Raw genomic sequence first — 12,645 nt, 5'->3', positions numbered from 1 at the left:
CGCCGGGCGGGGGGGGGGAGGGACGGGACCAGGGACGCCTAGGGAGCGGGAGGACCGGAACCGGAACCGACGCCAACGCCGGAACCGGAACCGGGAGCGGGTTGCCAAGGGGCCCGGAGAGCCGAGAGCGGGGCTGGCGGCGGCGGCGGCGGCCTCGGTGAGTGAAGGAGCGAGGGAGGCCCTGCCGCTCGGGGCCGGGGAGCCGGGGCCGCCCGCGGCGTGCGGCCGCGCAGCCCGCCCGGCCGCCCGCTCCCGCCCGGCCCAAGGTCACGGGGAGCCGGCCCGGGGAGCCCCGAGGCCGGGAGGCCGGGAGCCCAGCTGGGGGGGCGGGGCCGCCCCTCCTCCGAGGGCCCCGCCCCCTCCGGGCCGGGCCGGGCCGGGCAGGAGGAGCCGCTCTCCGCCGGCCCTGGGGCGGGAAGCCGGGCGTCCGGGAGCGGAGCAGCGGGGGAAGGCGGACTCGGGACGCAGAGCCCGGGCTCTCGGTAGGCGAGCTCGGGGCCGGGAAGGCTTCCGGCCGGAGAGCCGAGGCCCGGCCGGCCCTAGTAACAGTCACTAAAACACACCCAGGGGCCCCGGGCCCGCGGCCCCGAGCTCGCCCGAGAGGAGCGGGAGAAGCAGAGCCGGGGCCGAGAGTGACAGCAGCCTCAGCCCCGGGACCCCTCCCCCCCGGCCGATGTCGGGCACCCGCTCTCGGATGACTGCCCGGGCTGGGGGGGGGCAGGCAAGGATCCGCTGCGTGGGGGGGAGCAGGGAGGCCCTCTTAGTATCCCCCAGCCTCGTACCTGGGACAGCCCCTGGGCATGGCGAAGGGGCCTGAAAGATGGGGACAGTTCTCGGGGGTCAGCAGATCCAACAGGTGAGGTTCCTCCGGACACAAATGTCTGTGGCAGAAGCCATGCAAAGCTAGCTACCGTAAGAGTCAACTCTGTGGTTAAGCATCTGGAGGATCTTTGGCGCGGGGGGGGGGGGGGGGGGGGGGGGGGGGGAAGGTATTGTGTTCTATAATTTAGAGAGCAGTCAGGGAGACCTGGAGCACAATTGATAGAAAGCACAGGTAGGTCATTGATAATAAGGATACTGATGGGTCATGTCAGGAGGCAATTCTCAACCCAGGTCATCCTGCACCAGTGATTGTTTTCTGTTTGATGAACATGAAGAATATAGTTAGTCAGCAAGAGATGATGAAGTGGTTCTGATGTGCCAGACACTGGCTGCAAATCCTGGGGTAACAGAAAAGGGGAAAAACATTGTTCTTCCCCTCAAAGACTCTATTGAGGGAGACAACGTGTAATTCATTCTGTATATACTAGAGAATGGGTAATATCTGAGGAAAGGAACTGTTGGAAGGGGAGGAGGAGGAAGACCAGGAAGAGCCTCCTGCAAAAGACAGGGCTTGAGGTGAGTCTGAAGGAAGCCAGGAAGTGACAGCAGAGCATGCCAGTCATGGGACAGAGCCAGGCCCCTAGACATGCCGTAGGTTCTCAGCCCTTTCTACCAGGGATGTTGGAATCAGAGCCAGTAGAGGAAAATAAGCTCATGGAGGAGAGGGACTGTTTCCTTTGGTTTTTGCTTCGACAGAGCCCAGCACAATGCTTGTCACATGGGGGGGGGGGTGATTAGTAAATGCTTGTTGAATGAAAGAATGAGGCTAAGGAGGAGTAGTACAAGAGTGGAGAGCAGGGGGCAGCTAGGTGGCTCAGTGAATAGAGCACCAGCCCTAGAGTAAGGAGAGCCTGAATTCAAATCCAGCCTCAGACACTTAATAATTACCTAGCTGTGTGACCTTGGGAAAGCCACTTAACCTTATTGCTTTGCAAAAAACGAAAATGAAAAAAAAAGAATGGAGAGTAGGTCGGTTCTCAGTGTTGAGGGTGGTAACACATTCCACTTTTTCTCATGTTGTTAAATCTGGAGTAATATATGTCCTCCTTTTGACTCCTTCTCCCCTCCCATATAACGCATCTGTGGATCAGGAACTTCTCCCTTGAAAAGAAGTGATAGAGAGAAGCTGACTGATGTGCACAGAAACTGGTAACTTTCCCTTTCGTTAACCTTTTGCATTGATGGGGGGGAGGGGTTGGAAAGGATGTTGGCTCTGCAGAGTGGTGGCTTTATTTAGTTTTAATAATTGGAAGTTAGGATGAATTGAGGGGGAAGTGTAGTTAGAAGACTTCCCCTTGTTGCTTAGACTCCTAGTATCTTGCCCAATTCTGTTCCTCTCTGAAATGGTTTAGGATAGGGGCTCTCTGATGGCAAAGAGCCAGGAGTGATTTGCAAAGGCTACATGGAGCTGTCAAAACATATGGAGTAGGGCAGCTAGGTGGCTTGGTGGATACAGCACTGGCCCTGGAGTCAGGAGTACCTGGGTTCAAATCTGGTCTCAAACACTTAATAATTACCTAGCTGTGTGGCCTTGGGCAAGCCACTTAACCCCATTTGCCTTGCAAAAACCTAAATATATATGTATATATGGGAGAAGGAAAGAGAGAAAGCATCTCCAAATAATAGTCTCAAGAGGATGGAAGGAACCTCAAAAGTCTTCTTGTTCTATGTAGTGTAAGTGCTGTGGACAGTCCCGGAGATGCTGAGGTTGTCAGGGAGCAACCTCCAGTTGAATTCCTTATCTAATTAGAACCCATATAACTTGCTGTGATCCCTCATTTCTCCTGCCCTTTCCCACCCCCACCCCACCCCCCCTCACTTGGGGAAACAGGAAGAAAGTTCAGCATTGGCTGAAGAGAGAAGTGAGGTGGGTGGGCCTGGTACTGGTATGTTGCTTTAGAGTGGGTTTCATGCTCAGTGTCCAGGAACATCTGTTTGCACATTCATACCCTGGGCTCCTGCAGGATGGGGCAGAGAGTGCCATGCTCATGTCTCTCCCTCAGCCCACCCTACTGGTTCCACTAGGCTTCAAGTTAGTACCCAGGCCTAACCTCTTCTTAGCAGTAGAAGCTGGGCCTCCCACTCCTGCTGATAAGTTGGCATATACTTTAGGTGACTAAGCAACAGAGTGAAATTGAAACAGGATGGGCCCAAGGCTTTCCTGCTCTTCCCTATCCCCTTCTTTACCCTCTCTATGGGCACGTGAAACAAGGAAGGTGGGAGTGGAGATCTGAGCCTGAGGAGTTTTCCAAACTGGGAGGAGGAATACTATGTGGGTGTGGCCTGCTGTTGCCTGACAATCTCTCTTTACTGGGAATTGAAACCTTGGCAAAGAAAGGGAGCCTAGGAATAGGCCCTAGTAGAGCTCTTGCGCGCAGGTTGGACCTAGGGTTACAGGGACTGAGAGCCAATGCTTCTTTTCCTCTTTTCTCTGCTGCTGTTGCCTCAGCTTTTGGTTCTCTGCAAGGGAAGCAGAGAAGCAGATTAAGTTGGAGCTCTTACCTTCCTCAGACAGCCAAGGTACTGGCCAGTTTGGAAATCTGCATCTCCTTGTATCAGCCAGCCGAACTTCAGAATAGTCCTGTGCAAAAGGGCCTACATCCAGCTCAGCCCCATAGGAATGAGTGCCTTGGTCCATCTTGATCACTTGCCACCCTTGTCGTTTGGATGCATGTTCTAGGCTGGACTCCAGGGAATATCTAAATCAAGGAACTTGAAGGATGGGCTACTTCCCCACTTTGCTGGTTGTGGAGAATTCAAAAACATCTCCTTTAGCTCTAGCTGGGGCTTGGCAGTTAATAGGTTCCCATTCTGGGGACCTATCCAGGGCCTTTAGAGAAAGTCAGAGGACTGTCCCTCCTGTTCACTTTTCAGGGGCACAGCAGTTCTCCAGTTCCTTTCCCAATAATTATCCATTTTGCATCTCTTCCCTTTATACTACTTCCCTTTGCTTAGAACTACAAGTGATTATCTAATCTAGCTTTTTTCAGATGTAGAAGCAGAGGCCCAGATAGGTTGATTGACTGGCTAAATATTTTTTTTCTGGAAAAACCAGAATTCAAACTCAGGTCTGGCAACTCCAAATTCTGTGTTCTTTCTGCTGGGCCATAGTTCAGCATGATTTTTGTTCAGGCTCTGAAACCCTATTTCATTAGGATTAGAACATGCTTTTGAAATAAGAGGGCAGCTAGAATACCCAACCTAACACTATTTGTATCTTATTGTAAGTTTATTTTGTTAACATTTTCCATTTCCATTTTAAGCTGACTTAAGCCAACTTAGACACTTCTCTAATAAGGGAGATAAGATAAAAATATATAACTACAATATAATGATTATAAGTTTCTTGCCTGGGCACTGTACTCTTTATCTCATTTATTTTCATCTTTAGTCTCAGTGATGATTAGTATTCCCTCCTACATACCAAGGGCTCTTCTCTTTTATTCATATCAATACACTCCTCTCCTCCCCCAAAAAATACCCCCCCAAACCAACAACAACAATACATCCTAGAACTCATCAGTGAATGACAAGGGTCCATTTTCCCCTTAGGTCATTTGTTCCTCACTGGAGAGTTTGGCCACAGAGAGTCGCCAAGATAGCTGGGCCAGGAAGAAAACGTCGAACCCCTGACCCAGACTCCATCACTGACCCCGGTGGATTCTGGGTGTCAAGCAAGCGGCTCAAAATGTCCGGAGGGGCTAGCACTACAGGCCATCGAAGATGCCCCCAGGGGCTGGAGGATGCCACCAACAAGAAGAAACAGAAGGATCGTGTGAACCAGGAGAGCAAGGATGGGGAACCCAAAAGAGGTGGGAGTCAGTCATGGGAAATTCTGTTGTGACCTTCAAAGAAACTTGGCAGCTAGTAGGTTTAAAGTGATCTTCTGGTGGCTAGGTGGCACACTGGCCCTGGAGTCAGGAGTACCTGAGTTCAAATCCTGCCTCAGACACTTAAGAATTACCTAGCTGTGTGGCCTTAGGCAAGCCACTTAACCCCATTTGCTGTGTAAAAACCTAAAAAATAAAATAAAGTGATCTTCCCCTGGACCTTCCCCATTTATTGATTGACAGGTTATCCTCTAAGTGGGTAGTTGATGGTAGCTACAGTGGAATTTCATTTTTTCAAAACCAATAGAACTTCTGGCTTCATTTCAGTGTGATAGAGAACTGGCATGACAGAAAAGAATGGACATTAGGCTTTAAGTCAGAAGAGTAAACATAAATTTTAGCTTTGTGACCGTGGATCTATTCACTATTCTTCTCTGAGCCTTAGTCTCCTTATCTGTAAAATGGGGATAATCATCTCTAGGCTACATTCCTTTTAGGGTTGTGCCAAAGCAAAGTCTATGTAAACCTTCAAGTTCTATTGAAATGGGTTCCAGAATCCCCACCCACTAATGATTCTTCTTCCTTGTAGTGAAATAGAAGTGGGAAGAGGTTGTTAGGTGATTCTGAGTTGCATGTTTTAAGGAATTAAACAAACTCCAGGCTTGAGTGACTCTGTGGCCCCAGAAGCAGTGAGAGACAAAGGGGTCCTTGTAGAAGAAGAGTAGGCATTCAGCCCTTCTCTGCCCCCCCCTGCCCCTAATGAATGGGAGATGTATGCCATTCCTGACCTCACTTCCCTGCCCTTGCCTTTGCTTTCAGTGCCTGCTCCAGGGTTGGAAACATATGCCCTTAGAGAGGATCAGGAATTCAAGGAAGGTGAGTAATTGAGGGAGGAGTTTGTCTTCCCACATGACCTGCACTTGTCTGAATGTGATCAGGACCCAAATGTAAAGATATGGATGTGAAGCACTTCTCTGAGTGAAAATATAGCCGAGGAATTATACAGGCTGTTTAAGGTTTGAAGATGGGGAGCTTTTCCCTGTGTTAGACCCAGGCAGCAACTAGGGTAGTAATAGACCTGACTTGGTGCAGGAACCTCTGTGATTGGTGGAACCTCTGTAATCTTATCCATAGCTGAACTGCCATTAGATTGGAAGCAAAATGCAGATGAAGTGATCGTAAAGCTGCATGTGGGGTCTGGGCCCTTGCGGATAGAAGAGATAGATGCCGCCTTCACGGATACAGACTGTGTTGTGCAGTTACCAGGTATGGCCTCAGTTGGGCGGGGGGGGAGATTTGGAGTTCCTGAATGTGGTCCAAGGGGAAGATCTGGAAGTATCAATAGTTCTTAATTGCTTGTCCCCTTTAGATGGCCGGCAATGGAGCTGCATCTTCTATGAAGAGATTGAAAGTTCCTGTAGCAAGGTCCAGGTCCGAAAAGGTGGTGTCCTGCAATTGTTATTGCATAAGAAGATTCCACTTAGGACCTGGCCCAACCTCCTGGTAAGCCTCTCTGCCAAAGGCCTATAGATCTGCCACTTGAGAGAATACTGAAGGGGTGGTTTGAAGGATCAGGAAACTCTGGGTGAAAGGCATCTAATATTTAGGTATCTTTTGCAGAAAAAGAAACTTACAAACCAAGATTTGGGACTGGGAGCCCATTGCAAAGAAAATGGACAAGAGTTGCCCTCTAGTCTTGTGGAACCTGGGTCTAGTCCAGAACCCCAAAGAGGGAAACAAGAGCCACGAATTCAGAAGAGAGCTCAGGGCAGAGGCGAAGCAGGCCCAGGAACAGGCCCTGGAGCTCAGGCAGGACCCAGTGCCAAGCGGGCAGTGCACCTTCGAGGAGTTGCTGAAGGGGAGGCCACTAGGGGCAGTCCAGGTCCTCGGGGTGATGGCTCTCCCTCTCCAGCAGAAACTGAAGTTCAGGTGAGGGGTCTTTGGTGGAGGAAGGTAGTTCTTTATCTTTGAGTTCTCTTTGGAGTTAAGTACTTTGGAGTTAAGTCCGTAATGACTTTTGAGTGCTGATCTCCATTTTCTCATGAATAGTCTGTTTCGCCGGAGCCTGAGGCATCTATTGGGGGACCCCAGCAGCCATCCTTGATGGCCCATCACACTCAACAGTCCAGTCGAGAGGAAAATCAGGCTCCTTCTCTAGAGAATCCCCTGGGAGGGGAGAAGATGATACCCCACCAGAATGAGATGGCTTGCCCAGCCCTCCCCCAGGGTAGAGAAGTGGACCAGAACAAGGAGGAGGCAACAACAGCAACTTTGGAAACCACAACTGAGGGTGAGTGAGATATCCTGGGGGTTGACTCGAGGGATGTGAACACAGGTACCTTGAGATTGTGGGTGGGACTCAGTCATAACATTTGACCTGGAAGGAACTTGATTTTTGACCTGGAGAGGATGAGGGTAGAATTTGGTGGTGATTGTGACAGTGCTTGGACAGAGATCTGTGGCATGTCTAATTATGGTGGTCTGCACAGAGCCTGAGCCCATGGTGAACTTGACATTTGTGAAGAATGACTCTTATGAGAAGGGTCCAGATTCAGTGGTTGTCCATGTGTATGTAAAGGAGATCTGCCGCAAGACTTCTCGAGTGTTGTTTCGGGAACAGGACTTCACCCTTGTTTTCCAGACCAGGTAGATCTGTGTGGGTGGGTGGTTGGAGGAAGCAAAGAGTGACAGAGAAATAAGAGGGACATAGACAGACCCCCCCCTTTCTCTTGATGCCCTTCCAGTGATAGGAACTTTTTGCGGCTGCATCCAGACTGTGGACCACATACTATCTTCCGATGGCAGGTGAAGCTCAGGTAGAGTCTTACCCACTTCTACTACCCTGCTTTTTCAGGGTGGGCTAGACTGAGGATTAATGCATCCGGACCTCTGATTTGGCATTTTGAGGGAGCTTTCAACTTCCCACCTCTCTCCTGTTTGAAAGGGTGGAAGAAGCATGATAATAGTGATATTAGGCCTGATTTTGCCTCATATTTGGGGGAGACTGGGCAGCTGGGAGGAGAGCTACAGACCTCACCTTTTCTTTGTGGAACAGGAATATGATTCAGCCAGAGCAATGTGTGTATCACTTCACATCTTCACGAATTGACATCTCCCTCAGGAAGCGTCAGAGTCAGCGTTGGGGGGGCCTGGAGGCCCCGGCCACACGAGGTCTGCCCCCCGAGCTCCCCTCGTCTCTCATTGTGTCCCCAGCTCCCATTTGTCTCCTCAAACTCACCCTTGGTTGCTCTTGTCTCAACAGTTTTCCTTCTGTGACTTATCCCCAGGTCTGATCTCTCCTGGATCTCCATCTCAGTTTTATGGACCATTGTCCCTCTCGTCTTGTGTCTACCTCTGTACTAGCTCTCCCCCGCTTCAAATGCTTTCTTTCCCTCCCATTCTCTTGTCTCCTCTCGTCAGCTCCTTTAACCGTTGTAAACCTTACTCTTTGTTTTAGGCAACTGGGGATCAGGGTCTTCTTGGTCCTGGTGGCTATTTGGAAGGCCTTGCTCCCCTCCCCTCCATGTGCTGCTAACCACCAGCCCCCCATTCCCCCTTTTTAAGGTGCAGTGGGTGGTGCAAAGGTTGCCATGCCGTCAGGCCCAACCCCCCTGGATGCAGCCCCACCTGGTGGCTCCCCTCTGGCCAGCCAGGAAGAGGCTCGAGTTGGGGAGAAGGAGAAGGTGAAAGCCCGGGCTGAAGAATCAGGACTGGACAGTGTGGCAGCCCGCACCCCCCCAGAGCATGTAGCCCTCAAGGCCGAGCCTCCCCTCGCTGCAGTGAGTAGAGAACTGGTTGGGTGGCAGTCATGCAATGTGGAGGCCCTCAGTGCTCAGTGCACTATCTGTCTCCCTTTTGCAGCCCAAGCCCACTTGCATGGTCCCCCCCATGCCTCACAGTCCTATGAGCAATGAGAATGTAGAAGAGGAGGAGGAAGAAGAGAAGAAGGTCTGCTTGCCTGGATTCACAGGTCTTGTCAACTTGGGTAACACCTGCTTCATGAATAGTGTCATCCAGTCTCTGTCCAATACACGAGAGCTTCGAGACTACTTCCATGGTGAGGCCAGGCTAAGGAGAGGGCTGAAGTCCGAAAACTGTTGGGTTGCGTTTGCTTGGCCTCAACCATCTTCCTTTCATTCTTCTTCCCTGGTACTTCTAGATCGCTCTTTTGAGGCAGAAATAAACTATAGCAATCCTCTGGGCACAGGGGGACGCTTGGCTATCGGCTTTGCAGTATTGTTGCGAGCGCTGTGGAAGGGCACCCACCACGCCTTTCAACCCTCCAAGCTGAAGGTGAGCTCCCCACAATCGGTTTGCCTTTGCCCCTTTCACTTCCCCCACCCTCTCCCAATATCTTGCTGGGTGAGAAAGGGCAGCTGTTGGTGGCCTGACATGAACCCTGTATGTTGGCAGTGAGATTGTGCTCATTGTCTTATGTTAAAGGAGGCTGGGCTTAGAATCAGGAGAACTGACTGAAGCCTGGCTTTGCAGCTTATTTGCTTTTTGGTTCTCGACAAACCATTTCCCCTGTCTGAGCCTTAGTTTCCTCAGCCATAAATTGAATGGGGTTAATAACTTTTGCAGTGGCTCTCTTATTAGGGGAGGGCTTTGTCATCCTGAAAATAATGTCGAAATGGAGATTGTATTTCTTTTCATAGGCCATTGTGGCGAGCAAGGCCAGCCAGTTCACTGGCTATGCTCAGCACGATGCTCAGGAGTTCATGGCCTTCCTGCTGGATGGGCTGCATGAGGACCTGAATCGAATCCAAAATAAACCCTATACAGAGACTGTCGACTCTGATGGACGTCCTGATGAGGTGAGTGTGCCTGGAGACCCAACACAAGGAATGGACTGAATGCTCCAGCCTTGAGATCCCCAGGGCTGAAGCGTCTTGTCTCCACCCCTCTCCAGGTGGTTGCTCAAGAGGCGTGGCAACGGCACAAAATGAGGAATGACTCCTTCGTTGTGGATCTGTTCCATGGACAGTACAAGTCAAAGCTGGTGTGCCCTGTGTGTTCCAAGGTGGGCAGGGTGCCTCTGAGAGTCTTGGAGATGGGGTTGGGAGCAGTCTGAGCAGAGTCACTCAGACTCTTCAGCATTTTACCTTGGGCTGCTCCTAGCCCTTCCAGGTGGTCAGCTGCACTGTGGGGAGGAAGAAGCACAGCTGACTTGGATTGGAAGTCAGATGACTCTTCTACTTAGTAGGACCTTTCTCAACTGAATCTGGGCAAGTTTTCAGGGCCAAGTTTCCTCCTTTGTACAATGGAAAGTGTTCGACTTTTCACAAATGGACTGAAGATGCAGAATGAGGCAAATATTTTCAGCTTAGCCAGTACAGAAATTTTTGCTTAATGATACATATTTAATACAAAGATTTTATTTTTCTTCCCCCCCCCCACTACCACCACCACCCTTCCCTAAGGTGGGATGGGGTGGGATGGAGAGACTTAGTGCTTCTTAATTGAAGAAAAGTTTTAAAAGTTCTAATGGGAGTTAAAAAAAGTCAAATAAGAATCAGGAGAGGTGTTAACTCCTTTCGTTTGACATCTTAGGTCCAGGGATTCTAAGAGATTGGAGAGATCCCTGTGGCTCAGTAGTCTATGAAATCTTCACAGAGAAAATGGAATAGACAAGAGTTCATAAATAATGTATAGTCTTTTGACGAGGCAGAGAAAGGAAGACATTATGAGGATGTAGAGTTGGAAGAATCCTTAAAGGTCATTTTGCCCCACCCCCTCCTTTGACAGTGGAAGAAACAGTCCTAGAGGGTCAATGTCAAATCTGCTCCTCGGACCCTTGTTATATCTGGATGGTAAGAACAACAGGAGGAGAGGTTTAGAGGCAGAAATCAGCATTAGTGTGGCAGAGGAGGGTTGAGGAAAGGCAGACTGCTCAGGGTGATAAGAAGGGCTAATCAAGCTCTGTGGGACCTTAGAAAAGGCAGCCCCACCCTCACTCTGGGCACTAGAGGGCAGCACAGTAGTCTGAATGCGGTACCTCAGACACAGGAGCTGGGTGACCCTGGGGAAGGTACTTGTGTCTGGTGGTTTCAGTTTCCTCATCTGTAAAATGGAAATTGTAATAGCACCCACCCTTTAAAGTTGTGGTGAGACTCAAATGAGAGAACAGTTGTAAAGCACTCAGCCTGGCTCTTAAATGTTAGCTAATATTACCATCGACTCTATACTTCCTCTTATTCTGTGTAAACAAAGGGAGTCTGACTCAATGACCTCCTGATTTTCTTCTCTGGTCCAAACCTATTGATTCTGAAATCTTAGGTTCCTGAGTCCAAGAATGCCCCATACAAAGCAGACTGGGTATGAAAAAAAGACTCTGGGAAGATGTACCCATTTTGATGGGCACAGCATACAAGCTCACAGTGATTTCTGTGACTCAGGGGAGAACAGGAGGACTTCTTTGTTCAGTGATATTTACTGACTGGTTTTAGGTCTCCATCACCTTCGACCCATTCCTCTATCTGCCCGTCCCCTTGCCTCAGAAGCAGAAAGTGCTCACTGTGTACTACTTTGCCAAGGAGCCACACAAGAAGCCTGTCAAGGTGAGCAACCATTGTACCTCCCTGCTGGGATACAGGATCTTCAACTGTCTTCCCTCACTCCAGCCATGCCTTCTGTTTCCTTCCATCCTGACTCTTGCATTTTTTTCCTTGTAGTTCCTGGTGAGCATCAGCAAAGAGAACTCCAGTGCTATGGAGGTGCTTGATTCCCTGGCCCAAAGTGTTCACGTGAAGCCTGAGAGTCTTCGACTAGCTGAGGTTTGACCTAAAGAAACCTCTCCCCTACCCACATCCACTGTCCCTCTGAAATTCTCAAGTTAACACTCTTTTCTCCCTTTTGAGATATATGTTGGGAATTTTCCATTTCAATTTGGGACTAGGAATTCTGCAGCTAGGAATTTAGGATTTCCATCATGGGCATCCCTTATGTTCCTAAATTAGAATGCAAATCTCAACAATAGTTAAAACTATTATTTCCACAGCAATTCTGTGAGGTATGTCGCTATTATTATCCTCATTTTAGAGATAAGAACACTGAGACCTAGGGGCAGCTAGGTGATGCAGTGGATAGAGTACGGGCCCTGGAGGCAGGAGGACCTGAGTTCAAATTTGACTTCACACTTAATAATTACCCAGCTGTGTGACCTTGGGCAAGTCATTAACCCCATTGCCTTGGGGGGGGGGAGACAAAGAACACTAAGACCCATCCATAATCACACAGTTTAGAATTTGGATTTGAACTCGGGTTTTAGTGGCTTGATTAATGGGTATAAAGATGATCCCAAGCATCAAAATAGGGGACAATTCTCCACAACTTCTGGCATGTATAAAGAAAAAATGAAGAAAACTTCTAATTGGACTGAGTCCTAGAGTACTATTAAGTTGTTGGGACTGTATCTCAAAGCTAGTCATGTTTATGAATTGTTGATGATAATGAGTTAGAGGAGTATTGACATGGGAGCGGAAGGATGGGCATAGAAGTCAGTTCACAGAACCATGGAAGCTTAGGACTGGAAGGCATATCAAGTGGCATCCAAATCTGCTTGAAGACATCTAGTTGGATTCAGGGGTGCTATTTCCCTATTCCTGGAAATTGCCCCTCCTCCAGATTGCATTCATTTTTTGGATTGACCTTATCCCATTGTCCCATTGAGCTTGCAGTCTCCTTGGCACCTCAGATCTTTTTTGAACCATGTTTATCTCTTGCTGCATCTCACCCCTTTGAGGTTGATTTTTTTTTTTAATATTTGGATATAAATCTTTACATTTCACTTAACCCCATTTGCCTTGTCAAGATCTAAAAAAAAACTTTATATTTAATTTAACCTTATTGAATTTCATCTTATTAAATTCATCTCAGTGCTCTAGGGGTTCTTAACTTTTTTTGTGGCATGTACCTCTTGACAGTTTGGTGG

General features: G+C 49.1%; 1 protein-coding gene across 5 annotated transcripts in view; it reads left to right on the top strand.

Annotated features, from left to right (window-relative positions):
* USP19 (ubiquitin specific peptidase 19) overlaps positions 1–12,645 on the top strand; it is a 29,659-nt gene continuing 17,014 nt past the window's right edge. For 2 of the 5 annotated variants that reach the window (XM_074197919.1, XM_074197915.1), the window contains exons 1-18: positions 2–157; positions 1,974–2,031; positions 4,435–4,694; positions 5,532–5,588; positions 5,847–5,978; positions 6,082–6,215; positions 6,333–6,641; positions 6,762–7,002; positions 7,202–7,358; positions 7,457–7,528; positions 7,768–7,883; positions 8,277–8,491; positions 8,574–8,769; positions 8,872–9,005; positions 9,371–9,529; positions 9,625–9,735; positions 11,162–11,272; positions 11,387–11,488. In XM_074197919.1, the coding sequence (XP_074054020.1) occupies positions 4,571–4,694; positions 5,532–5,588; positions 5,847–5,978; positions 6,082–6,215; positions 6,333–6,641; positions 6,762–7,002; positions 7,202–7,358; positions 7,457–7,528; positions 7,768–7,883; positions 8,277–8,491; positions 8,574–8,769; positions 8,872–9,005; positions 9,371–9,529; positions 9,625–9,735; positions 11,162–11,272; positions 11,387–11,488 (2,370 nt within the window). In that variant the 5' untranslated portion in view covers positions 2–157; positions 1,974–2,031; positions 4,435–4,570. Of the gene's footprint in view, positions 158–1,310; positions 1,399–1,973; positions 2,032–4,434; positions 4,695–5,531; positions 5,589–5,846; positions 5,979–6,081; positions 6,216–6,332; positions 6,642–6,761; positions 7,003–7,201; positions 7,359–7,456; positions 7,529–7,767; positions 7,884–8,276; positions 8,492–8,573; positions 8,770–8,871; positions 9,006–9,370; positions 9,530–9,624; positions 9,736–11,161; positions 11,273–11,386; positions 11,489–12,645 lie in introns of all 5 variants that reach the window. The other 3 variants (XM_074197916.1, XM_074197918.1, XM_074197917.1) reach the window with 3 other exon arrangements.

The sequence above is a fragment of the Macrotis lagotis genome, chromosome 8, assembly GCF_037893015.1.
Source record: "Macrotis lagotis isolate mMagLag1 chromosome 8, bilby.v1.9.chrom.fasta, whole genome shotgun sequence".
Lineage (NCBI taxonomy): Eukaryota > Metazoa > Chordata > Mammalia > Peramelemorphia > Peramelidae > Macrotis > Macrotis lagotis.
The sequence above is the reverse complement of the archived record's forward strand: the minus strand, read 5'-3'. Positions and strand labels throughout refer to the sequence as shown.